At 43.7% G+C, this 25,812-nt stretch overlaps 1 protein-coding gene across 3 annotated transcripts in view; it reads left to right on the top strand.

The window, feature by feature from the left end:
• PIBF1 (progesterone immunomodulatory binding factor 1) overlaps positions 1 to 25,812 on the top strand; it is a 95,949-nt gene that overhangs the window by 957 nt on the left and 69,180 nt on the right. For 2 of the 3 annotated variants that reach the window (XM_026705317.2, XM_087938021.1), the window contains exons 2-9: positions 390 to 686; positions 1,585 to 1,685; positions 2,672 to 2,870; positions 4,213 to 4,332; positions 9,832 to 9,965; positions 11,982 to 12,090; positions 15,784 to 15,965; positions 18,591 to 18,716. In XM_026705317.2, coding sequence (XP_026561102.2) covers positions 435 to 686; positions 1,585 to 1,685; positions 2,672 to 2,870; positions 4,213 to 4,332; positions 9,832 to 9,965; positions 11,982 to 12,090; positions 15,784 to 15,965; positions 18,591 to 18,716 — 1,223 coding nt within the window. In that variant the 5' untranslated portion in view covers positions 390 to 434. The remainder of the gene's footprint in view (positions 1 to 389; positions 687 to 1,584; positions 1,686 to 2,671; positions 2,871 to 4,212; positions 4,333 to 9,831; positions 9,966 to 11,981; positions 12,091 to 15,783; positions 15,966 to 18,590; positions 18,717 to 25,812) is intronic. The other variant, XM_087938022.1, reaches the window with a different exon arrangement.

Raw genomic sequence — 25,812 nt, 5'->3', positions numbered from 1 at the left:
TGCCCATCTTTGTTATTTCTACAGCCTCACGTCTCAAGAAATGATTCTGGACAGTGTACTTTACGAATATCTACTGAGAAAATTGTGGAGTTAGTTGGAGATCCAGGGGGGAAAAGAGGTTGAATTGAAACTGGCATTCTTTCTGCAAGATGCCAGTTTCTCCTTTTTTTGATTAAAAATACATCAAGCGGAGAAAGGAGACTGTGAGGTACCAGTGAATGTGGGCATAGGTGTGCAGCTGCTCCCCAAACTGCCAGATTCTTGTTTTAGACAGAATTTTATATTTGCCCTGCTCTACTGATTACACTGCGAATTGAAAGTGTTTAAGCAAAATGTTTCATTTACTATTGCTTTCTCTTTTTAATTTACCTTTTTGCTTACTTTTTAAGCTTGTTACAATTTTTAAGAGAACGTTTTGGACATCCTGCTTGAAGATGTCCAGGAAAAGCTCTAGAGATCCCAAGAAAGTAAATGTATCCAGCTCTTTGGAATCAGAAGATATTAGTTTAGAAACGACCTTGCCCACTGATGATGTTTCCTCATCTGAAGATCGGGAAGGTACCGTCAAAATTACTAGACAACTTATAGAGAGGAAAGAACTGCTGCATAATGTCCAGTTACTAAAAATCGAGCTTTCTCAGAAGAACTTGATGTTAGATAACTTAAAAATGGAGTACTTGACAAAGGTATGTGGGTGGCTTTCTTTCTTTCTTTCTATCTTTCTTTCCTTCCTTCTTTCTTTCTTTCTTTCTTTCCTTCCTTCCTTCCTTCCTTCCTTCCTTCCTTCCTTCCTTCTTTCTTTCTTTCTTTCTTTCTTTCTTTCTTTCTTTCTTTCTTTCTTTCTCTTTTTTAATTGTCATGATCAAGTGTTTAATGAGTTCTAGTGAACTCGCTAGTGTTGATAGCTCTTGTTATCCGTAATAGCTCTAGAAAAAGTTGTTTCTCAACATAATCTTTGGTAACTGCTACTTTATATTGGAATATAATTTATCTGGATCCATATCGGTCAGGATTCAGGCTTGAGCAAGAAAGAGAGAAAGAGGGAGGAATGGAGAGGGAAGGAGGGAAAAGGGGAAGGGGAAGAGAGAGAAAGTGAGAGGGAGGGAGAGAGAGGGAGGGAAGGAGGAAGGGAGAGGGAGGAGGAGAGAGAGAGGGAAAGGGAAAGAGAGGGGGAGGGAAAAAGAGAAAGTGAGGCAATATACAGGTCTTGTATGGAAGTCAGGCTGATTGCAGTTGTTCTTTCTGCAGCCTTAACTATCCAATGGAATCGGTACCTGTCCTGTTTGGTTGCTGTTTGGTTGTTATAGAAGTACACATGACAGACTCAATAATTCTCCTGTCAAACTGTATCAACAGCTCCTGGGGAAGTCTGACCTATCTGAGTCGATGCAGGAAAAAACATTCTTTACTCTGCCTTTTTAATGATGCTTCGAATGTTAAGCGAATTGGGTTAATGTTAAGAATTATCATGTTTACATTAAGAATTATAGTAACATCTGTATCGTCTTTCAGTTTCCTTGGACAAATCTAAATCGGGCTCACTTTAATGGTGGTTTCTTTTCTTTATCGAATTCATTGCTTTAGATTGAAGAACTAGAAGAAAAACTTAACGATGCAGTCCATGAGAAACAACTACTGTCTTTACGACTAGATAACCAGCTGGCCTTACAGCAAGAAGATGCCAGGTATGAAAGAAGATATCAAATTTAGAAGCAGGAGTTCAGTCAAACTGGACTGCTCCGATTTGATATTCCATACTTGCATTCCAGATCCTTGAATGAAAAACGCCCCGGCTGGGGCGAAAACTGATATGCTCCTTCTTTTGCTTCCGAAGATTTTGGGGCCCATCTGTTTTCTCATTTGGACAAAACACAGCCCCAGGCCAAAAAGCTGTGACTTAATTCAGCCCAACCAACTAGGCTCGGAAACCAGGGTTAACTTCCAAATTCTGGTTTTCCGTTTATGAGCAATAACCATCCGTCCTTCTTTGCTTTTTTTGGACAAGGAAGATACATGGTTATCGCTATGCCTGAAGAGAAGAAGAAGAAGAAAGAAGAGTGAATTAAAAGATGTTTTGGGTTTTTTTCCGAACTATTCCAGGTATTCCATTTCTTAGCTCTTCAGACAGTGAGTTGATATTAAGATGTAGCCAGGTTACATTGAAGGACAGTGGAAGCGCGTTGAAAAAGCATGTGTCATGAAAGTGGAACTTGTGATGTTTTTATCTTGGCAGTGGTTTTCGAGAGGATATAAGTACTGCATTCAAGTCCTGACAACTGAGAAATAGGCTTTGTTCCTATGCCTTCTGAATAAAAATGCACAAGATTATGGTGCACGTTTCTATTCTGTAGGAATTGTAGTAGCCCTGTTGTAGCCTTGTCTGAAACACAGGCATCATACTCCCTCTTGATCAACTAAGTTGAAAATAATAGCACTGGATTTTCAAATCACACTGGCCTTTTTTTTTTTTACAGTTAAAAGCAAAAGGGTATGTGTGCTTCTCATTATCTTGGTAAAACTGTGTAAATAATTCCGGCTTATACATTGTGTCCTATTTAAATATTAAAATAATTGTTGTGTGAATGGGAGCAGACTTTTGTTCAACTCAGAATGTTATTGCCTTATAGGATAAGTCCCTTTTCAGGTAAGTAACAAACAACTCTTTTCCTAGAAAACATCAAGAACTAATGAAACAGGAAATGGAAACCATCTTACTGCGCCAAAGGCAACTGGAAAAGAACAACCATCAGTTACGAGAGCGCTCTGGAGATATACGTCGTAGCCTGCGTGACCTTGAATTGAGCGAAGAATATTATGCCAAACTCAAATCTCTTTCAGAAGATGAACTTTCCATCCCTGAATACGTGTCTGTAAGTACTTGAATAGAACAAGCAAAGAAAAAGGGAATAGATTGGATGGGATGGGACGACTGGACTGAAATAGAAAAGGATAGGATAGGATAGGATAGGATAGGATAGGATAGGATAGGATAGGATACAGAATAGCATGGTGTGGCATAGAGTAAAATTAGAGGGGAGTGTAGTGTGAATAGAATAGAACGGAATGGAATGGGCTTTCTAATTGTTGGTAAATGCTGGATTAAGCTATAAGAGGGATATTTGCATTTTAAAATGTTCTGCTTTGGGTATGGGCCAAGCTGTGTAACATCCAAGCTGTTGAAGTTTGTCTCCTCGCTGAGAAAATCTTATTATCTGGTCTTTTCTGTTATGTTCCTCTCCTTAGTAGCTTTTACCCAACTCATTCTCATCTCTTTAGTCACAGCAGATGACTAAAGCATTATGTTTTTTTTTTTTATTTAGAGTATAGGACATTGTTAGGCTGTTTTACCAGTTCCAAGAATTCTTGCCCTTAATTTCGATCGATTGGTGACTTCACAGATGCCGCCCCAATCCAGCAAGTAGGGTTGGAGATGGGCAAATGAAGTAGCCAATTACAGGTAGTCCTCAATTAGGAACTCAGTGACCATTCCTAGTTGCAACAGTACTGATAAATGTAACTTATGAACATTTTTCACACTTAACGACCGTAGTAACGGGATTAAACATTCAGATACTCGGCAACCGGCTCACACTGATGATGGTTGCAGTAGGCCGTGAGAAAGGTCATAAAATGGGGTAAAACTCACTTTACAACTGTCTCGCTTAGCGAGATAAATTTGGGGCTCCATGGTGTCAACGACCGCCTGCGAGCATCAAACACGTTCTGTAGATTACCTGTAAGCTATGAATGTAACACATGGAAGGTAATCAGCTTTTTTTTAAATGCTGGCCTCACTATTAACACAGTTGCTTCTCAGCAGCCCCTTCCTTTCCCCTTCCGATTTGCAGCGCTGGGAAACCTGCGGTCTGATTTCAAAAAGCTTTTATGAGCTGTGGGTTTCAGCCTCCCCGCCCTCCCTCCCTCTCTCTGGATGTGTGTTGTGGGGGGAAGAAGAGGGGCTGGTGAAACTTCTGGCACCATCAAGGGGAAGGGGCTCCCGACAGAACAACGCTTCCCCCCTTCTTGGAACGGGGTCCGCCTTTATTTTTAAGTGCTTTGCAGAGAATTCTAAAAGTCAAAAATTCCTGCCTGGCAGCTCAGGCCCCGACGTGCAGTCAGTCTGGAGAAGAGAAAAAGATATGAAATATTCATCGCTCTCCCACTCAACTCCGAAAGATAATGCCCCGCAATTGCTTTTTTTTCCGCCTCCAGATTAGATTCTACGAAGCGGTGCATCCTTTAAAAAACGAGATCAGCGAACTGCAGGCCAAGAAGGAGGCGGCCTGGGAAGAACTGAACGAATACAAGTCTCAGCTGAAGCACTTGTTAGAGGTGGGTATGGCTCTTCCTTTCCAGGCCTCGTTCGGAAGCTGCTGAGGCTCCAGTTGCTCAGTACACATTTGCAACATCTTCTTCCCTAATGGGTCATCGAGCCCAGTGATGTGATTTCTGGGGCCATGTTTAATTTTTGGGGTGAAATCCGAGGAATGTATTCGGACCCAGCTCCCCAAACACAACAAGCCCTCTGACGTGAACTTAAAGATTCCTTTAATTAGAAGCGCTGGCAGCCCCAGCCGAAAGCTTCTCTCTCAACACAAGCTAACAAGTCCAGAAGATGAATAGTTGTCTGCCACATCTATTCATCTCTGCCCCCTGCCTTTTATCCCCAGAGCTAGGGTGGGGTTCGCTAGCAGCCGTGGCTCTTCCGTCCTAAGGACCGACCCATAGATTTCCACTGCTCTCCTCCCCTCTGCCTTCTGCACATCTGCACGTCAGGCACTGGACCCAGCTGTTCCTCCTCTTCCTCATCAGACGCCTCCAGATCTAGAGGATGCTGACTCGCCATCTGAGGGCTGATTGGTGGCCCAGGCTCCACCTCTGTCTCTCTCTCTCTCTCTCTCTCTCAGCCAGCTCTATTCCATCTTTCCTCTTCGAGCTCTCAGGTTGCCTTGAGGATGACTCTGACTCACATGCCGCCTCCTCATCTGATTCGGCTGCTGGAGGGGCTGGCGACTCACAGGTCACAACAGAATTGAAACTTTTGGATTTCTGCTACGAGGGGAGGGGGGAGTAGATGACACTCAGCCACGGCCAACTCACCACAGGACAACTCACTGCATGACAACATTAACATTCAAGAAATAGTGGAATGGAATCATTAAAGAAATGGTGCAAAAGAAGGGACCGGGTGAAATGGGAACGGCAGAAATTAAAATTATTCACTTATTTTAAGTAATTAAATAGAATTTTTAAATTGTCTTGCGGCAAGTTGGCCATGGTGAGTTTTTCCTCAGTGAGTTGGTTGTGGCAAGTTGTCCCATTCCTTGCCAGGCGTGGGGACAAGGTGTGGTTAAAGAAAAGATGATGCCCCTGATGGTGTGTTTTTTTTTTGTTGTCATTATTTGTTTGATTGCCAGCTTCTCTATCTTTTCCTCACATCCCCATATCACGTCAGGTTGAAACCAAGAAGCAACTATCGAGTTGCTTACAGCTTCCTCCCTTTTTTATTCATTATGGGGCAGCGGTTAAAATGCAGTACCCCAGGCTACTTCTGGCATGGGATGGTTTTCCTTAAACCAGGGGGTCTTCGAGCTTGGTAACTTTAAGACTGGTGGACTTCAGCTCCCAGTTGGGGGGTAAGAGGCTGACTCCGTAAACTGCTTAGTGAGGGCTGTAAAACGTTATGAAGCAGTATGCAAGTCTAACTGCCATTGCTATTTCTGTGGGTGACATCTGAAGTTATAAATAAGGGGGTATAAAGAATGCATCTGGAGGTGGCTGGCAGTGGCAAGAAAAAGAGCAGAAAAGCCAAGTGGTTTGGGGTTAGCAGTAAGACCCCTCTGCAGTGGCCTTTAGCAGACCCCTACCCTCTTCTCCTACCTTTTCTTCACGTAACATAATTGGACGAAGCTGAACCTGGGACACAACCACTTGCATAAATGCTACTTCCCCTGGCGTGGGATGGTTTTCCTTAAACAAACAGCAGCTTCCAGGGTTGCCATCAGGGGGAGAGGGCAGGATGGTGCCTCCAGGTATGTGGAAGGGTTGAAAGGAGTCCTGTGCAGGGAAGGAACTCACTTTTTGGGCCCAGCTGCAGAGCCCCCCATCCCCTCCAGGATGCAGTGAAGCCCTTTGTAGATTTATCACAGCACCCAACCACTGTCAAAGCCCCGCTCTCCAAACTGCATTTGGGCCCCAGAGCATCTGCATTTGCAGAACCTCTTACAGCCCTGCAAATAGCCTTTCCCAAACTGTCACCTGCCCAGTGGTTTTGCAAATGCAGTTTCCCAGGTTTGAGCCACGGTGGCGCGGTGGTTTAGAGCGCAGGCTACTTCTGCTGCCTGCCGACTGCCTGCAATTTGGCAGATGGAATCTCAGCAGGCTCAAGGTGGACTCAGCCTTCCATCCTTCCGAGGTGCGTAAAATAAGGACCCAGATTGCTTGGGGGGGAAATAGGCTGATTCTGTAAACTGCTTAGAGACGGCTGTAAAGTCATATGAAACGGTATATAAGTCTAAGGGCTATTGCTATTGACTCGAGGAAGAAAATGTAAACTTGGGAAAGTGAGCTTTACTTTCGTCCCCAGCTAATACAGAAGCCGCCTCCTGAAACAGTGGCTGAGGGTTTGAATTTCATCCTCGGGGAAGCCACAGTGAACAAAGCGTTTTAGTCCAGGGGCCGCCAACCTTTTGGACCTCAGGGACCCCCAAACTCATAATTTTAAATCCCACAGACTACTAATGTGAATTTTGACTTGATGGTGGCTTGCTGATGTTGGTGGGAAAGTCGGTCCCACATTCCAGAGCTGCGGTAGTCATAGGATTGGCCCTTTGGTCATCCTGGAGCAGCTGCTCCTCCACCCGGGAGCACCAGCCTGCCATGGACTGGAGGAGCTGCTCCTGGATGACCAAAGGGCCAGTCCTGTGACTCCTGCAGCTCTGAACCATGGGACCAACTTCCCCACCAACATAAGCAAACCACCCCGGGGTGAATTTCCCTCCCCCGCCGTTGGTCTTACCTTCCAGTTCCTGCTTGTGTGGCTCTACTCAAGGTAAGGTTTGCGTACGGTCGAAGGGTGAGGGCCAGCAGTTGGGCCGGCCATGTGGGCGGCGCAGCCTTGTGTTCCCGCATAGCCTGGATTAATTGCTGGGGGTGGGGGGGACGACATTATCTGCAGACCACCAAAATTTTCTCACGGACCCCCAGTGATCCCCGGCCCACCAGTTGGCGACCCCTGTTTTAGGACGTGGTACTGAAATTCATCCATGGATGTATTTTTTATTTTATTTATTTTGACCACTTGGGGTCAGTATCTCCTCATTGGTTGCACAGTTCTTCAGAGTCTGGAGAAAGGATCATCTTGACTCCAGAAATCATAAGAAGATTCGTAGGTGAAGTTGAGCTATTTAAACTATTTGGGGGGTTTTAGCCAACGGGCGGCCTTCCACAATCATGCCCAGGATCACAATCTCGCCCAGGATGTTCATGGAATTGCTCTTAATTCAGATCGTGTGAAAGCGGAGAATTACCTCAAGTGTACTTTCGCTTAACTTGGTTCCTTTTGCTGGCTTTTTTGGGGGGTGGGAGACTTCACAGATCTTTAGCCCCATCCATAACTGACAGGAAAAAAAAAACTCAGTTCTCTTAACAGGAATATAACATCTTGGCACTCTTGCTGAGAAAAAAATAATCTGGCATTCAATTCTGAACAAACTTGAAATAGCTGTAATTATTATAAATACCTGCTAAGTCTTTTGCTGCGTATATTTCGCTGATAACGTACTTAGGACTGCTGCTGCTGCTTTGGGAAAAGCTTATGTGCAGTTTTTAATAATTGCTCTTGGTGCTTACTAAGAGGGTTTTAACTAGCAAGAGGCCAGAATTTGAATCAGAAGGAGAAACCTAGGCCAGTTTAGGAAGAAACCGGGTTCCTTCCTCATTGCTAAATGCTAAAAGTTTGTCTTGCCCCTTCTGATACAGCTTGGTCTACTGTGTGAAGTAGCTTAGCAGGACAGGACAGATTTCCTTAGGAGGCTCCCTTTGCTGAACAAAGATAGATATAACAGGACAGTGGGCCTCAGGGGAAATTCATGTCTCTCCCGTTGGCGTACAGATGGGGGGGTTTTGGAGAGCACACAAGAAGATGCATTTTCAAGAGGGTTAAGTGTAAAGTCAAAGGTTCCCCTTGGGAATAGTTCAGGGTTCAAGCTCCATCCTTGTTGACTCTCCTGAATGATGGTCAGGGGTAATGGTGCAGTGCAGGCCAACCTGAATTGGGTTTCAGATTGCCACGGAATACTTAGCCCTAGCTCAGGGGTGTCAAACTCAGTCCGCAGGGTGCATCGATCTGGCCCCCAGGGCCGCCCTGGAAACATCCCTGCCTCCGCCAGCGAAAATGAAGCTCGGGAGGGCCACACGGCACCCTCCCGGGCCCCGTTTTTGGCCGCGAAAGCCTCCTGCAGACCCTCTGCCAGCGAAAGTGGAGCTCGGCCCTGGGCTCTGTTTTTGCTGGCAGGGCGGTATCAAAACAAACTGAAAACAAAACAGAAGGAGAAATGTTTCCCCTTTTGCATTTGAGCGTGCAAGAAGGGACAGGAAAGGAGAAAGGGAAGGAGGAAAGATAGAAAAAGAAAGAAAGATGGGAAGAGAGCAAGGAAGGAAAAATAAGAGGGGAAGGAAGAAGAAAGGAGAAGGAAGGGGGAAGGAAAAAGAAGGAAGGGAAGAGGAAGTGGAAGGAAGGAAGGGAAGAGGAAGGAAGGAAGGAGATTATAATGAGAGTGAGGAAGGATCCGAGGGAAGTCCTGCCTTAGCACTTGGCCACCACGGGTGCCCCTCACACGAGTGACATCGAGCTGGCCACGTCCACTCCGGCCCCTGAGGTCAAACCCAACCCTGATGTAGCCCTCAATGAAATCGAGTTTTTGACATCCCTGTCCCAGCTAATCAGAGTGATAGTCTTTCTTAAAATGTCCCTAATTTCTGTCTAATGCAGGTAGTCCTCGACATACGACCACAAGTGAGCCCAAAATTCATGTTGCTAAGTGAGACATGTGTTAAGCGAGTTTTTGCCCCATTCTGCGAGTTTTCTTGCCGTGGCCGTTAAGTGAATCTGGCTTCGGTTGTCAGAAAGTCTCAAAAGGGGATCCCATTACCCCCGGGGGACACTGTCATGAATATGAACCCGTTGTCAAGCATCCGAATGTAGATCATGTGACCACGGGGGTTGCTGCAACGGTCATAAATGTGAAAAACGGCCGTGAGTCAATTTTTTTCAGTGCCATCGTAACTTCGGATGTTCACTTAAATGAACTGTTGTAAGTCGATGACCACCTCTGTCTGGCAAGGTCATTCAGTTTCATTTTATTATCTTTTAAATTTATCTTTATTTGACTCGCTGTACTTTAACCCTTTTATACCTCACTAATCTTACTTGATCAATGTTATTCTGCTACATTACTGGACCCTTGTCTGCGATTGAAATAAAATGAGTTGCTTTTGACTTCCTGGACAGGTTCTACGTCATCTTCAGGTCTAGTTAAAGGAGGAACTTCTTCATAGTGCTGAAGTTGCTCTCCATAGGGTTGGAAGCTCCTTTTCACTGTCCTTAAAATAGCCTCCTGGGCTTCTAAGTGCTAATTTGCTTGCTTTGAACATGCTAATCAAGTGTTTGCCTACATTTGTCTCTGGTCCAAAGATTAGAGAACTTTCAGCTTCACGTTTATTTCCCAGTTCTCTCAAGAAAATAAAAAAAGCAAAACAAACTTCTCTAGAAAGCAAATTTAAACTTTAAATATAAAAGTCCTTTTTTTTTTTTTTCTTGTGATCTCCCAGAGTTATGAAATGGAAAGAAAAAATCGGTCAGAGGCTGAAGTGCGATGTCAGCGCTTAACCATTGAACTAGCTGATACGAAACAAATGATTCAGCAAGGTGACTACAGGCAGGAGAACTATGATAAAATAAAAAGGTAAGTTTTATCACCGGTCATAAACAAAACTTTCAGGCTCTTTGTGGCACCTGATAGACCTGGGTTCGTACCCTTTTTTTCCCTTTTCAAGATCCAAAACTGTCTAACTTTTATTGGATCGAGCACCTATCTTTTCACACATTCAAGCTGCAAAATTACTTGATTTGTCTGATAACAGAATAACAAGAGTTAGAAGAGGCCTTGGAGGTCTTCTATTCCGAATCTCCCACTCAGGCGGGAAACTCTATCCCGTTTCAGACAAATGGTTGGCCGATCTCTTCTTAAAAACCTCCAGGGTTGGAGCATTCACAACTTCTGGAGTCAAGTTGTTCTCCCTGATTAATTGTTCTCACGGTCAGGAAATTTTAGATTGGCTCTCTCCTTGATTATCCCAAAGGTGCTTTTTCAGGAGGCAACTGGACTTTCTAGTTTCTCTTTGAAGATGTTTTGCTTCTCATCCAAGAAGCTTCTTGGAGGTTTTATCTATGTTCTCAGGATCACCCGAGGAGTGCAAATGGGTGTGGAGCCTTCTTGGCTGCAGGATGTTTTCTGCCCTGTGTTCCTTCACTGTTGAACACAGGCACGAGCTGTTGAGGATGAGTCCAGGGGTGGGATGCTACCGGTTCAACCCGGTTCTATAGAACCGGTAGCTCCAAAGAGCAGCTGACACCAAACCTGTTCGCTGCAACGACCTTCTGATCGTCTGTTTGGCCCGCCCACCCGCCCAAGCTCTAGGCTATCCTTTATTCCCTGTGTTTTCCTCGTCAGCTGGAGCAGGGGAATGGTTGCTGGAGCCAGTAATTAGTAAGTAGTGAGCACACACACACGCGTGCAGTATGTGTTTGGCATGCACGCAGGCAAAGCGCACACTCCCCAACCGGTTGTTATGCCAATAGGATCCCACCCCTGGATGAGTCTGGGTTGTCCACATCTCAAATGGAAGTGCAGATAGGCCCTGTAGTCTGCAATTTTCGAGGGAAATTTGTTCATACTCCCGCACTATTCGAAGCGTGTTCATCCCAAAGTGGCCTCAGTGACCCTCTAAAAGAATGCAAATGACCAGCTGTCAGCACGGGATATAAATCCTTCCATTCCCCACCATCCAGTCAGAGCTGAAGAAGCTTCTTGGATGAGAAGCAAAATGTCTTCAACAAAAAACCAGAAAGTCCAGCTGCCTCTTGAGAAAGCACCTTTGGGACAACCATGACCTGGATGACTGAGAATCTCCATAGACATTCTCCTTGACATGGCTTCTTGTCCTGCCCTCAGGTGCTTTGGAGAATAGCTTGACTCCCTCTTCTTTGTGGCAGCCCCTCAAATATTGGAATATTGCTATCATGTCACCCCAGTCCTCCTTTTCATTAAACTAGACATGCCCAATTCCTCCAACCCTTCATATGGTTTAGCCTCCAGTCCCCTAATCATCTTTGTTGCTCTTTTTATGCAGTTAGGGTTAAAAAGAGCTTCCGGGTTCTTACGGGTTGCTGAATAATGGAATAGTTTGCCTCACACTGTTCCTTTTCTTAGCAGCTTTTAAGCAGAGGCTACAGAGCCACCAGCTGACAATGTAATCAAAGGGAATTTCCAATAGAAGATGGGTTGAGCTCTGTAATTGTCTACTTCCTTTATTTTTCCTGTAAAATTTATGCTTGTCCTTTGAATAGAGTATTGGATGATGCCTGAAGAGTTGCTTAATTCATGCCGGAAACCTTCTCTTGTGACAATGAGCAGGTCAAGGGGAAATTTGCCATCTGTTTTTTGGTATAGGATTGCAAGGAGCACAAATCTGACCATTGTGAAAGAAATGGTGCCGAAACAAAAGAGTTTAAAATAGCTGTCGCGTGGTTGATCTTGACAAATCTTGTCCTCTCGGTTCTGGTGAATTCAGGTTTTTTCAGAAAGTATTTTGAAATAAATCCCAGTCCTTCCGGCACAGCAAATGTGGATGTGAAGAGGAGGTGGGATAAGAACTGAAAAAATTTTAGATGATACAGCAGTATGTTTTTCTCTCAACAGTGAGCGTGATACTTTTGAACATGAATTTTCAGAGCTCCGAAGAAAACACGAAATACTAGAAGTTTCCCATAAGGCCATAACTGCCGAAAGGAACGACCTGTCCAAAGAGGTGAGATGTTCAGAGCTCATTTAGCAATTCTTTAAAAGGTTCAACAATACCAAAGATAGCAACAGAAGACTTTTGTTCATGTATTATATTTTTTTTAAAATGCCCATGCAAAATAGAATTCTTTTATTGGCCAAGTGCGATTGGACACACAAGGAATTTGTCTTGGTGTAAATACTCTCAGTATACATAAAAGAAAAGATACATTCGTTAAGAATCAAGAATCATAACGTACAACACTTAATGACAGTCATAGGGTACAATCAGCAATCAAATCATACTAGGAAACAGTCAATATAAATCGTAAGGATACAAGCGACAAAGTTACAGTCCTACAATCACAAGTGGTAGGAGGTGGGTGATAAGGATAAGATTGTTTTTCACAGTTGTATTTCGGGGTAAAGGAAGTCCTGGACTTATAACAGTTCATTTAGTGACTCGCCAAAGTTACAAAGGCACTGAAAAAAGTGACTTATGACTGTTTTTCACTCTTATGCCCGTTGTACCATCCCCCCACGGTCACATGATCAAAATTCAGACCCTTGGCAACTGGTTCATATTTATGACAGTTGTAGCGTCCCAGGGTTCATGTGATCCTTTGGTGACTTTCTGTTCTGACCCAAGCCTAGTCCCAAGAGAGCAAACACAAGACAAAGGCAGCAGCACAACCTTTTAATGTTCCATCTATGAATTCTGATTCTTCACAGATATAAGGCTGCTTCCAACTAATTAGCTCTGCCAAGAAAGAGCCTTGCCAAGTTTTTGCAAGGCTGCCAAAAAACAACAGATAAGAAATAGTTTACAACACAAGAGTCTTCAAATACCAACTGTAATGTCCACAAGGCTGAGTTTCAAAATGTCTTTGCTTCCTACAAAGAACGTTTGCTTCACAGCTGGCTTTTATCTTCTTGAAGGAGGGGCCATTACCTTGCAGCCTTACCCCCAAGTCGCCCGTGCTATTGTAGCTGCTCTTTCCTACGAGCAATCCTGTGCGCACTTGGCACAGACTCCTCGGGAACCTCCTCATCGCTGCTGCCAGCCCCCACAATCCCTGAAGGCAGCAGTCCACTCCCGTAATGGTCCTGGCCCCTCATCCGAGTCCTCGCTCTCCTCAGCCGTCCGCACCTGCTGCCGGCTAACCACAATACTTTCCGACAAGCAAAGTCAACAGGGAAGCCAGATTCCCTTAACAACGGTGTTGCTCACTTAACAACTGCAGTGGTTCACTTAACAAGGGCCCAAGCTCACTTAACAACTGTCTCGTTTAGCAGCAGAAATGTTGGACTCAATTGTGATCATCAGTCTCTGACTACCTGCACAACTAGAGATACCCATGTGGGGTACCCTTCATAAAAGGCTGTGTTGTTGTCAGGTTGGAATTTGTCAAGCACACCTCCCCTCTCTGTCCATCTCTTTTCTCTTAAAGCTCTGAGAAGAGGTGACTCACCTGCTGATTATCCCATCTTGATACTAATCAATATTAGTTCCCCCTTTGATACAGCAGGCATCCGTCTTAATTTTTTTTTCCCCTGATACTAAAAAATAATAACAACACTCACTTAGGAGGGAAAAAGGGACACGGTGGCTCAGTGGCTAAGGCGCTGAGCTTGTTGGTCAGAAAGGTTGACAGTTTGGCGGTTCGAATCCCTAGCACCGCGTAATGGAGTGAGCTCCCGTTTCTTGTCCCAGCTTCTGCCAACCTAGCAGTTCAAAAGCATGTAAAAAATGCAAGTAGAAAAATAGGGACCCCTTTGGTGGGAAGGTAACAGCGTTCCATGCACCTTCAGCATTTAGTCATGCCGGCCACATGACCACGGAGACGTCTTCGGACAGCGCTAGCTTTTCGGCTTTGTAACGGAGATGAGCACCCCCCCCCTAGAGCTGGAAATGACTGGTATATAAGTGCGAGGGGAACCTTTACGTTTAGGAGTGAAAAGGATGTAAACGTTACATATATGTCAACCATATATTCATAAATTATTGTCTAACTGATAGTCCTCGACTTACAACAATTCGATTAGTGATCATTTGAAGGGGAAAAAAAGATTTATGGCTTGTTTTTCATGCTTAAGACCAGGGCCGCATTCTCAAGGTCACGTGATTAAAATTCAGACGCTTAGTAACCGACTCACCTTTATGATGGTCAACTTAACAATCAGGTTACTAAACATTAACAAATGTGGTGATTCACTTAACAGCTGTGGCTAGGAAGGTCACATAACGGGACAAAATGCAGTTAGCAAAAGTTTCAGTTAGCAACCTAGATTGTGGTTGTAAGTCCTCAACCTGCATGGAATTGAAAGAGTGATTAGGTCCACGTAGAAAGGCAAAAATAATTACCCAGAAACTTGTGTTGTAAACTAATAAGTCATCCAAATTTGACACGGTTTCTTGAACCATGTCCTCGTTCTTCTCTAGTTGACAAAATAATCTGATTTAGATGTGGCCAGGCCACCGCTCTATATCACATGCAGAGGTAGCCTTCCAGTGCTGTGCAGTGATTCTTTGGGCTCCCTTCAACCACGCATCAAGTGTCCCTAATTCTGACTTTCCAAATCTTGGAGATGCAGGGCCTTTGGTGAGCAACAGTCACAATTAGGCCCTGATGCCAGATTAGATTAGATTAGATTAGATAAAATTAGATTAGATGGAGAAGGAGAAAGAGAAAGAGAGGGAGAAGCAGAGAAGAATAGAATAATAGAATAGAATAGAATTACAGAATAAAATAGAATAATAGAATAGAATTACAGAATAGAACAATAGAATAGAATTACAGAATAGAATAGAATAATAGAATAGAATTACAGAATAGAATAATAGAATAGAATAGAATTACAGAATAGAATAATAGAATAGAATTACAAAATAGAATAATAGAATTACAGAGTAGAATAGAATAATAAAATAGAATTACAGAGTAGATTACAGAGTGGAATAGAATGAGGAGGAGGAGAAAGGGAGAAGCAGAGAAGAATAGGATAGAAGAATAGAATAGAATTACAGACTAGAATAGAATAACTTTATTATCCTTTTGAATGTACACTAATCGGCATACATTAAAATGAAATTTCATTGCATACAGTTCTCCAAGGGTCACTGCCTCCAATATACACTGCATAAATATGACAAAATAAATAAATAAATACAAAAATTATGCCTATACCCATCTATATAACATGACGCAGAGAAACAGCACAGTCTAGTTTGGATGTATACAAGTCTCACAAGTTTAATCAAATGGAGGGATGGCCTAGGGAACCAAGCTGTTGCAGAATCTGGCGGCCCTGCTACAAATACTTCGAAACCTCAGCCCAGGGGGGAGCAACAGAAACAGACCATGAAGTGAGTGTGTGTGTGTGTGTGGGGGGTCTCTTACCATGCTTCAAGCTCTTAAGTACATTAAAGCAGATTCAAAGGGGGCAGTTGGTTGGGACCGGCCGACAGCAACAAACTTCATGTTCTGATGAGGGCCGTCAGCGCCGTGTTGCATCCAAAATAAACAGAGTCAACTTTCACAACAACTGCATTTTAAACTCAAAAATAACCTGACTGACTGCATTAAACAAAAAAAAAAAAGGAACAACGATAACGAGCCACTGGTTGATGGGAGCAGGATATCTAATTTGTGGTGTTTCTGCTGCTGTTTTTTCTCTTCTTCTTCTTCTTCTTCTTCTTCTTCTTTTTCCCAACGGCAAGGCTACGGCTTTGCAGCAGTCCGTGACTTTGTTGCAAAAGGACAAGGACTACCTCAACCGACAGAACATGGAGCTCAGCGTCCGCTGTGCTCATGAAGAAGACCGCCTTGAAAGGCTCCACATGCAGCTAGAAGACGCCAAAAAAGCCAGAGAAGAAATGTACGAGAAATACGTCACGTCCAGGTAGGCGGTTTTATTTGCCTTTTTGGCACCGAGAAAGGGTCAGAAGATGGGCGGAGATTCTCGGTCAATCTGGGTCATAGCTGTCTCAAGAGTGCTTTCCCCCCACCCCACCCCAAAAGGCAACTGGACTTTGTTTTTGTTTTTCCTTGAGGAAGAAGAACGAAAGAATACAATCAGTTGTCATGGGGGAGGGGGAAACCGTCAGTACCTATCTTTCCATTCTCACCCCCCCGCCCCCAACCATCACAATTGATGTAGGTTTTTTTGGATAGAGAAAATGAAAATGGGATGGAATAGAATAGAATAGAATAGAATAAAATAGAATAGAATAGAATAGAATAGAATAGAATAGAATGAGAAAGAATGGAATGGAATAAAATAGAATTAGAATGGAATGGAAGAGAAGAGAATGAGAAAGAATGGAATAGAATAGCATAGAATAGGATAGACTAGGATAGAATGAGATGGAATGGAATACAATACAATACAGTGAAAAAGAATGGAACGGAACGGAACAGAACAGTATAGAATAGAATAGAATGAGAAAGAATGGAATGGAATGGAATGGAATGGAATGAATGGAGAAAAATGGAATAGAATGAGAAAGATAAATCGTGAATGGAATGGAATGGAATGAATAAATAATAATACAATACAATACAATGCAATACAATACAATACAATACAATACAATACAATACAATACAATACAATACAATACAATACAATACAATGAAAAAGAATGGAATTGAATAGAATAGAATAGAATTGGCAGGGACCTTGGAGGTCTTCTAGTCTAGCCCCCTGCTGAAGCAGGAGACCCCATACCATTTCAGATACAGTGGAGCCTCGGGTCGCAACCACAATCTGTTTCTGGACTCCAGTTACAACCCAATTTGGTTGTGTCCGGAAGCACGACTGACTGTGCAGTTAAGAAAAACGGCCCCGAGGGGAAATTGGCGCTGAAAGGGAATCTTTCTGCACCGATTTCGTTCGCCACCCTATTTTTGAATCGTGACCTGATTCAAAAATCGGGTGGATTTTTTGTTTGCCACCTGATTTGGTCACGAACAGGAACATTCGCGACCCAAGTTTCCAGTGTAAGTGATTGTCAAGTGCAGTGGTAGTCAACCTGGTCCCTACTTCCCACTAATGGTCGTTCCAGCTTTCATGGTGGGCGGTAGGGGTTTTGTCCCCTACTTTATAAATCACCATTATTATGGAAACGGTGGGCAGTTAGAGAAAACTTTACTACTAAGAGAGATACAAAAGTGGGTGGTAGGTATAAAAAGGTTGAACTACCCCTGATATCTTCTTTAAAACCTCCAGTGATGGAGTGCCCACAATTTCTGAAGACAAGCTGTTCCACTGGTTTATTGTCCTCACTGTTAGTTTCTGTTAGGAATTAAAAGTTTCTCCTTAATTCCAAGTTGCTTCTCTCCTTGATTAGTTTCCAACCATTGTTCTTGTCCTGCTTTGGAGAATATTTGACCCCCATCTCTTCTTTTTCGCAGCCCCTCAAATGCTGGAATACCGCTCTCACGTCACCCCTACTTCTTCTTTTCTTCAGACTAGCCAGACCTAAAACCTGCAGCTTTTCTTCATATGATTTAGTCTCCAGGCCTTTGATCATCTTAGTTCTTCTTCTTCCTCAAGGAATAAAACAGTCCCATTGCCCTTTGAGGGGGGGAAAAAAGCACTTTTGAGGTTCCACCAGAATGTTTTCGAAGAATCCTTGCTAGCTCCTCTCCATCCTAGAGTTTGCAGCTATAATTCTTAAAACATGGTGGATTACGGTAATCCACCTATAGGAGGTTGGAAAAACTGAGTAAGAGAAAACAATGGCAAGATTATTCAAAGATAATGGAGATGTGTGTAAATTACGATTAGTTTCTGACCAGGTTTCCTTTGGGTTTCCTTTTTTTTAATGCAAAAGAACCGACTGATGTCATAACTGTTTTTCTATTATTTGCAAGAGGAAGGACACAGGCAGGAATTAAGCCTGTTAATTAAATTGGAACCTATTATCCAAGGTAGTTTACTGTCAAGTCTTAAAAAGTGGATAATGTAATCAAACCTGATTTTAAAAAAAAACCGTTTAAAATGCACTGATCCTACGATTTCTTTACTTCAGTGGTAGTGAGCCATTATAAGATTATCCACAGTGTTAAGCAATGCTATCAGCATGAATATTCATTTATCTGAGAAGAAGTGTGTGTGTGCGTGTGGAATTTAAATAGTAATGTCGCAACAACCTAGAAAGAAACGGCTTTTTTTTTTCTTTTTAAGGTGTTCTGCCATTTTTTTCTTTCTAAGTCGTTCTGCCATTTTAATGATTCTTAAGCTCAGCCGGCTGACGTCATTTCAGTAAAAAGAAAAGCAACGCACGTTTATTTATTCACTTGTTTGCTTAAAAGATTTATACGGCTGCCCATCTTGCGGAACCCAATTCTGGGTGGCAAAACACAGTGATCAAATTGCAAGCAAACACACACACACATACTCGCACACACACAAAAAAACCCCCATCTCTTAATCATTTGACAAGTTTTATCAGAGTCAGAAAGAGTTATTCATGCATCTTGACACGTTTTATCTTAACGTTTTTAAACATCATTTTCTAAGGGATCACTACAAAATGGAGTATGAAAACAAACTGCATGAGGAACTGGAACAATTAAGGCAGAAAACTTCCCAGGAGATAGAGCAGCTTCGAACAGCTACAAAGGAAATGTATGAGCGGGAAAACAGGTAGGTTAAAAAAAAAAAAGGAAGATATTTTTAGACATCGAACTCCATAAAGACTATTGCATGCATCTTTATCCCAGTCTGGCAGGGTGGCCTATTCCTCATTCAGGAACCTAACTTCCCTTCCTCCTCTGCTTCTTTTTTTCCTCCTTCTTCTCAACCCCCTAACACAGGGGTCTTCAAACTTGACAGCTTTAAGCCTTGTGGACTTCAACTCCCAGAATTCCTCCTCCAGTCATGTTAGCTCGGGAATTCTGGGAGTTGAAGTCCACGGGGCTTAAAACTCGCCAAGTTTGAAGACCCTTGCCTTAACCTGAGGGAGAAGACAAGGAAGAGACTTGTTTGCCTAGGAGCACAAACAAGCAAAAAAGTCCACGGACAGCAGAAGCCGCAGGAAGCCGAGGCCCAAGAAAGGGACTTTTGTGATCCAGAGGGAGGGAAAGGATCAGAATAGAGCTGGAAGGGGCCTTGGAGGTCTTCTAGTCTAGCCCCTTTGCTCAAGCAGGAGATCCTATACCATTTCAGACAAGTGGCTCTCCGGTCTCCTCTTAAAAACCTCCAGCGGTGATGTACCCATAATGTCTGAAAGCAAGCTGCTCGACTGGTTCATTGCTCTCACCGTGGGGAGGTTGCTCCTTAATTCCGTGTTGCTTCTCTCCTTGATCAGTTTCCATAGTTTCTTGCCTTGCATTCTGGTGCTTTGGAAACTCAGTTGACCCCTCCTTCTTTGTGGCAGATGAGGGGTCTGCATGTGATGCAGCTCTCTAAGACCTCCAAGAATCACAACCGTTACAGGTTCAGAGCTAAGCTCTAGTTGTCAGCAAGCAAGCAAGTAAGCCACACAGCGGAAGAGAGAAGCATTTTCGTTTTCAATAGACAGATTCAGAGCTTAACATGGCTTCAGAACTGCAGAGCTTAGTATAGAGCCATGCCTTAGGCTGCTTCTAGTTTCAGTTTCCAAACAGCTCCTCATTGGCTGACTTAATTGCTATGCCTATTCATTGGCCGACCTTGTTACCATGCGCTCTTCCAGTTCGTGAGTATACTCCGCCATGCTATTTCCCTAGAAGAAAAGGCTGCCTGTCATGGCGGCTGCAAATGGATTTCAAGTGTCGTTTTGATTCTTACCCAGATTTATTTTTTGTGTGATTTGTTTTATTTTTGAACGATCGATATTTTCAATCGTTTCAATGTGGGAGTCTTCATGGGGATTGTGATTATAAAGAAATAGAGATTCCCAGTGAAGGACTCTGCTCTTGAAGCTACTACAAAGAGGAACTACATCCATAAGAAAATACGAGAGACCGGGAAAGAGAGCTGCACGGAATGGCAATTAAAAAAAAGTGTTTGGAGTTTGTTCCCTCGATTAACAGTTCCCATAATTTATTGAGAAACTCCGAAAGTGTAGACATGGCCCACACTCTCCATTGGAATGGCACATTTTGAATTTGGGCAATTGAAGTGCACGGTATTTAACTGTACGCTCTTACACATGTACACACATGTTGGATACTTCATCTAACCATCAACCTTTCCTTGCTTTGTAAAGATTTCAAAATGCTCCTCTTTGGCCCTCCTTCTTTTCAAAGCAAGAAGTCTTGTTTTAACTTACTCAGACGGAAAAACAGGTAGCTTGTACTTCCTTCCGGCTCGTGAGTGTTTACGTATCTTACTGAGGAACAGCAATAGCCCTTCAATTTATATACCGCTTCACAGCCTTCTCTAAGTGGTATACAGAGTCAGCCTATTGCCCCCAACAATCTGGGTCCTCCTTTTACCGACCTTGGAAGGAGGGAAGGCCGAGTCAACCTTGAGCCGATCAGAATTGAACTGCCGGCAGTCGGCAGAATTAGCCTGCAATACCGCATTCTAACCACTGCGCCACCGTGGTTCTTTGGCGTTCCACATGCAACCTTGGAGCATTGGTGGAGGAGCTGCCACCCTACAACAAACACTGTTAGGGGCATCTCTCCGTTGCATTTCTAGCCCTAAAGTCTGATTTGCTGTCGCCATCACCTCTCCTTGCCATAGATATATTGTCATAAAATACAGTGAAAATCTAAAACGGGCCTTAATAAGTTCCATGTATTTCCCTGCTCAAAAGTACGTGACTAAAAGCAAATAGAAAGAGAGAGTAAGTAAATATTTCCCTCTTTTATATGGAGAACTCCAAACAGAGAGAGATCCAGTTTTGGAGTTTCCCTTTTGAGTGGTTGAGACAACTTTGAATCCGCTGTGATTCTGACAAATTTCAGACTCTTCAAACCAGCTCAGTCCAGGTTGAGATCCTTCCAAATCCAACACACCCCTCTTCTTTTCTCCAAACATAGTTTCTCGTAGACAAATTGAAAGTAGAGGTAAAGAATTTTTTTCTCCCATCTCAGATACTTGTGGTAGAATTCCATGGCTACCAAACCACAATTATTTAGTTGTTATTTGCTTGAAATCCTTTTTCAAACGTTTTGTTTTTCACAGTGAAGGGGGCGTTAAAAAGCCAGAATATAGAACTTGTTTAGAAAGCCTGCCGTGATAAAAAAAAAAAATCCCGCCGATTGGGTCAAGAGTTATTAAAATGCAAAGCTAAAAATTGTGCAGAGAGAAGTGCACAAAACACAGCTTTGTGCATCGGCTGGATGTGCGCGAACACGACAGCAATGTCAGGTTTAAAATCATTTCAGGCAGGTGGAGAAGTAAAATAGGCAAGGAAGCATTCAGCCCTATTTACCTTTTTCTCTTCTCCGCCTTCGCCAGTCAGCTAAATTATGCCAACCGCTAATTACATCATGGAGATTAACAAATTTTTGGCTTCCCGTGTTCCGACTTGTATTGCATTACATAAAACAAGCTTCAGGTCTGTTTCTTTAGGGAGCTTCGACAGATATAAAAATGTTTGCAGGCAGTATGGCTAAGAATGCTGTTCTGGAAATGTTTGGCAGAAATCCTGTTCCTCCTCATCTCGAAATGATGTGAGGACTTGGCTGCCAAATCTTGAATGTGGATGATTTAAAAGAACATTTCAGAATCTTAAAAACAATGCTTTATTTTTATCCTGGTTGGGACAGAAGGGGTGTGGTGAGTCGGTGAATCATTCACGCTTCCCCTTGTGTTTTTGTCTTCCAGCTTACGTGCTTTCTGGTCTGTATCCCTCAGTCTGTTTGTGTGTTTTAAATTTGCGTCCGTAAATGCTAAGTTTCTCTTGCTGACCCTCCCCTGAATGCGGTCTTCCTTCTGCCCTCCAACTCTCCAGACCTGTCAGATCAATTTCCGAACTAACAGAATAACAGAGCTGGAAGGGGACTTGGAGGTCTTCTAGTCCAACCCCTTGCTCCGGCAGGAAACCCTACACCATTTCAGACAAATGGTTGTCCAGTCCCTCCTTAAAATCTTCCAGTGATGGAGCCTCCACAACTTCTGAAGGCAAACTGTTCCACTGATTAATTGTCCGTCAGGGTCTCCTGATTGATCAAGGGTTGGACTAGAAGACCTCCAAGGTCCCTTCCAATTCTGTTGTACTATTACTGTTCTCACTGTCAGGAAAATTCTCCTTAGTTCTAAGTTGCTTCTCTCCTTGATTAGTTTCGACCCATTGCTTCTTCTCCTGCCCTCAGGTGCTTTGGAGAATAGCTTGACTCCCTCTTCTTTGGGGCAGCCCCTGAGATATTGGAACACAGCTATCATATCACCCCTAGTTTTTCTTTTCATCAGACTAGCCATACCCAGTTCCAGCAACCATTTTCACATGGTTTAGCTTCCCTTAAGCCTCTTGTCCTTCCCTGCACTCTTTTGAGAATCTCAACATTTTTTTTAATATATTGTGGCGACCAAAAACCCAATACTCAATGCCAGCAACCCATTCTTTATATGTTTATTTGTACAAGGTAGACTAGACTAAGAAACCAATTCAATATAGCTCTTGTTTCTCTTGTTATTGTTGTGACAACCAGAGCACAGAATCTTGCAAGTCTCAATGCGCTTTCCAATCTATCTCTATGTGAACGAAAGAGGGGCTTGTCTGAGATGTTTTGGCAGGTTCCTGGCTCAAGCCTCCAATGTCTAATTGTTGCTTGGCTTTTCCTCCTGTCCTTTAGGGTAGGAGTCGCCAACCTGTTGGACCTCAGGGACCACCAAACTCATAATTTTAAATCCCGCAGACCACTAATACGAATTTTGACTGATGGTGGCTGCAGGAAAATTCCCCACCCCGTTTTTCTACCCCATGCTCATTCTTTATGTGGGATCTCCAGCTCCATTCTCGGGGGAGGGGGAGAGACAGAGAGACTTTTGGCTTCACGCAAGGAAAGCAGCAGAAGCCTTTCTTTCTATCCCCCAAACTCCACCAGAAATGAGTCTTTGTGAGACTTGGTTGTCGCTCCGGCGCAGCCTCTTGGAGCAGGATGCCTTGCAGGGTCCCAAAGACTCACTTCTGGCAGAGTTTGGGGGAAAGAAAGAAAGACTTTTGCTGCTTTCCTTGCATGTAGCAAAAGCAGAAGCAGAAAGAAGCAGCCCGGTGGCCAGGCACATGGGGTGAATGGGGCAAGAGCCCCCCCTTCACTCTTCCCCCCCCCCGCCCTCACTACCTCGTGTTGTTCACAATGCAAGTGACACAAGCCTTGTGTTCCCGTGGGCCATGTGGGCAGCGCAGCCTTGTGTTTCCACGCAACTTGGATTAATTGCTTTGGGGGTGACATTTCTCTGAGGACCACCAAAATTTTCTCACAGTCCACCAGTGGTCCTGGACCCATTGATTGGCAACTACTGCTTTAAGGCCGTTCCCGCTGCCCTTTCCAAGAACCCACCTGCCAAGGGACTGGCTTAGGAAAAATACAGCTATTCCTCAGGTGTTAAAAATGCAGGTATTCCTCAGCTTACAACAGAGTTTAGCGACTGTTCCAAGTTACAATGGCACCGAACGACCGTTTTTCACACTTACGACCGGTGCAACATCCCTCACGGCCACGCGATCAGAATTCAGATGCTTGGCTACTGACTCACGTTTGTGACGGTTGCAGGGCTCACATCATCCCCTCTTTTACGACCTAACACTAACAAGAGAAGTCAATAGGGAGATTTACTCAACAACCGAGTTACGGATTTAACGCCTGCAGGGATTCACGACTATAGCAAGAAAAGTCGTAAAAATGGGGCCCAACTCGCGTCCCTTTTTTCCGCTTAGGAGAGACAGAAATTCAGGGCTGACTTGTATTTGTGAGTCTTGTAACTGACGGCAATTTGTGCAAAATACGTTTTTGCTTCTATAAAAACTTCCCTTTGACAGGGAGCTCATCGTTGGCTAAATGTTTGCGACAAGCCTGTGATAGCTTTGAAATCTGATTTGGGACAGTCCAGCCAGGAGATCACAGGACTTTAATATCCCATGCAGGATACAAGGCCTGGAGAGAGAAGCTCTGATTTGAACGCAGTTTGACCCATCTTGCTCAATCGTCTTACTTGCCAAATCATCGCCCGTCAACCGAAAAGCCACTGAGCGGTGATGAGATGGGCTGATTCCCCAAAAGTTCAGTTCCATCAGAATGGAGCCGGAAGGGACCTTCGAGGTCTTCTAGTCCAACCCCTGGCTCAAGCAGGAGACCCTACACCATTTCAGACAAGCAAGTGTCCCGTCTCTTCTTAAAAGCCTCCAGTGATGATACAGATACAGATCATCAGAGTTGGAAGGGACCTTGTAGGTCATCTAGTCCAACCCCCCGCCCAAGCCGGAGACCCTACACCATTTCTGACAGATGGCAGTCCAGTCTCTTCTTGAAAGTCTCAAGTGATGGCGCTCCCACAACTTCTGAAGGCAAGCTGGTTGATTGTTCTCACTGTCAGAAAGTTCCTCCTTATTTCCAGGTTAAATCTCTCCTTGATCACTTTCCATCCATTATTCCTTGTCTGGTCTTCGGGTGCCTTAGAAAATAGCTTGACCCCTTCCTCTCTCTGTGGCAGCCCCTCAAATATTGGAAGATTGCTATCATGTCTCCCCTGGTCCTTCTCTTCATTAGACTAGCCACGCCCACTTCCTATAACCATTCTTCATATGTTTTAGCCTCCAGTCCCCTAATCATCTTGGTTGCTCTTCTCTGTACTTTGTCTAGAGTCTCAACATCTTTTTTATAGTGTGGTGAACAAAACTGGATGGAGTACTCTAGATGTGGTCTTACTAAGGCTTTATAGAGTGGTATTAGTACTTCCCTTGATCTTGACTGTATCCATCTGTTAATGTAACTTAGGATTGCATTGGCTTTTTTTGGCTGCTGCTGCACACTGCTGGCTCATATTTAGCTGGTTGTCCACTAAGACTCCAAGATCCCTTTCACTGTTACTGCTGTTGAGCCTGGTTTCACCCAGTCTATATGGGTGCCTTTGGGTGTTTCTTGCCTACGTGTAGGACTTTACTTTTCTCTACATTGAATTTCATTTTATTAGATATGGCCCAGTGTTCTAGTCTGTCAAGATCCATTTGGATCTTGAGCCTATCTTCTTGGGTGTTAGCTATTCCTGCCAGCTTAGTGTCATCTGCAAATTTGGTAAGTTCCCCTTCTCAACTTCTGGTGGCAAGTTGTTCCACTGGTTAATTGTCCTCACTGTTTGGAGGTTTCTCCTTAATTCCAGGTTGCTTCTCTCCTTGATCAGCTTTCATCCTTGGTTTCTTGTCTTGCCTTCTGGTGCTTTGGAAAATAAGTTGAACCTCTCTTCCTTGTGGCAGCCCCTCAACTACTGGAACACTGCTATCATGTCCCCCCTAGTCCTTTTCTCAAGATGAGCCATACCCAAACCCTGCAACCGTTCTTTATATGTTTTAATTTTCCAAGTCTTTAATCATCTTAGTTGCTTTTCTCTGCCCTTTTTCCAGAGTCTCGACATCTTTTTTGTAATGTGACCAAAACCGTATGCATTAGTATTCCATGTGTGGCCTTACTAAGGCTTTATAAAGCGGTACTAATACTCCTTAGCAATAGCAATAACACTTAGACTTATATACCGCTTGATAAAACTGTTGGCTATGGGCAGCCTGCAATACTGCACACTAACCACTGTGCCACTATCGCTTCCTTCCTTCCTTCCAAGCAATAGCACTTAGACTTATATGCCACTTTAC

The sequence above is a fragment of the Pseudonaja textilis genome, chromosome 8 (assembly GCF_049901715.1).
Source record: "Pseudonaja textilis isolate UNSWEBS1 chromosome 8, rPseTex1.2, whole genome shotgun sequence".
Taxonomy (NCBI): Eukaryota; Metazoa; Chordata; class Lepidosauria; order Squamata; family Elapidae; genus Pseudonaja; species Pseudonaja textilis.
Note: the sequence above shows the minus strand (reverse complement) of the source record. Positions and strands in the feature narration are given on the sequence as shown.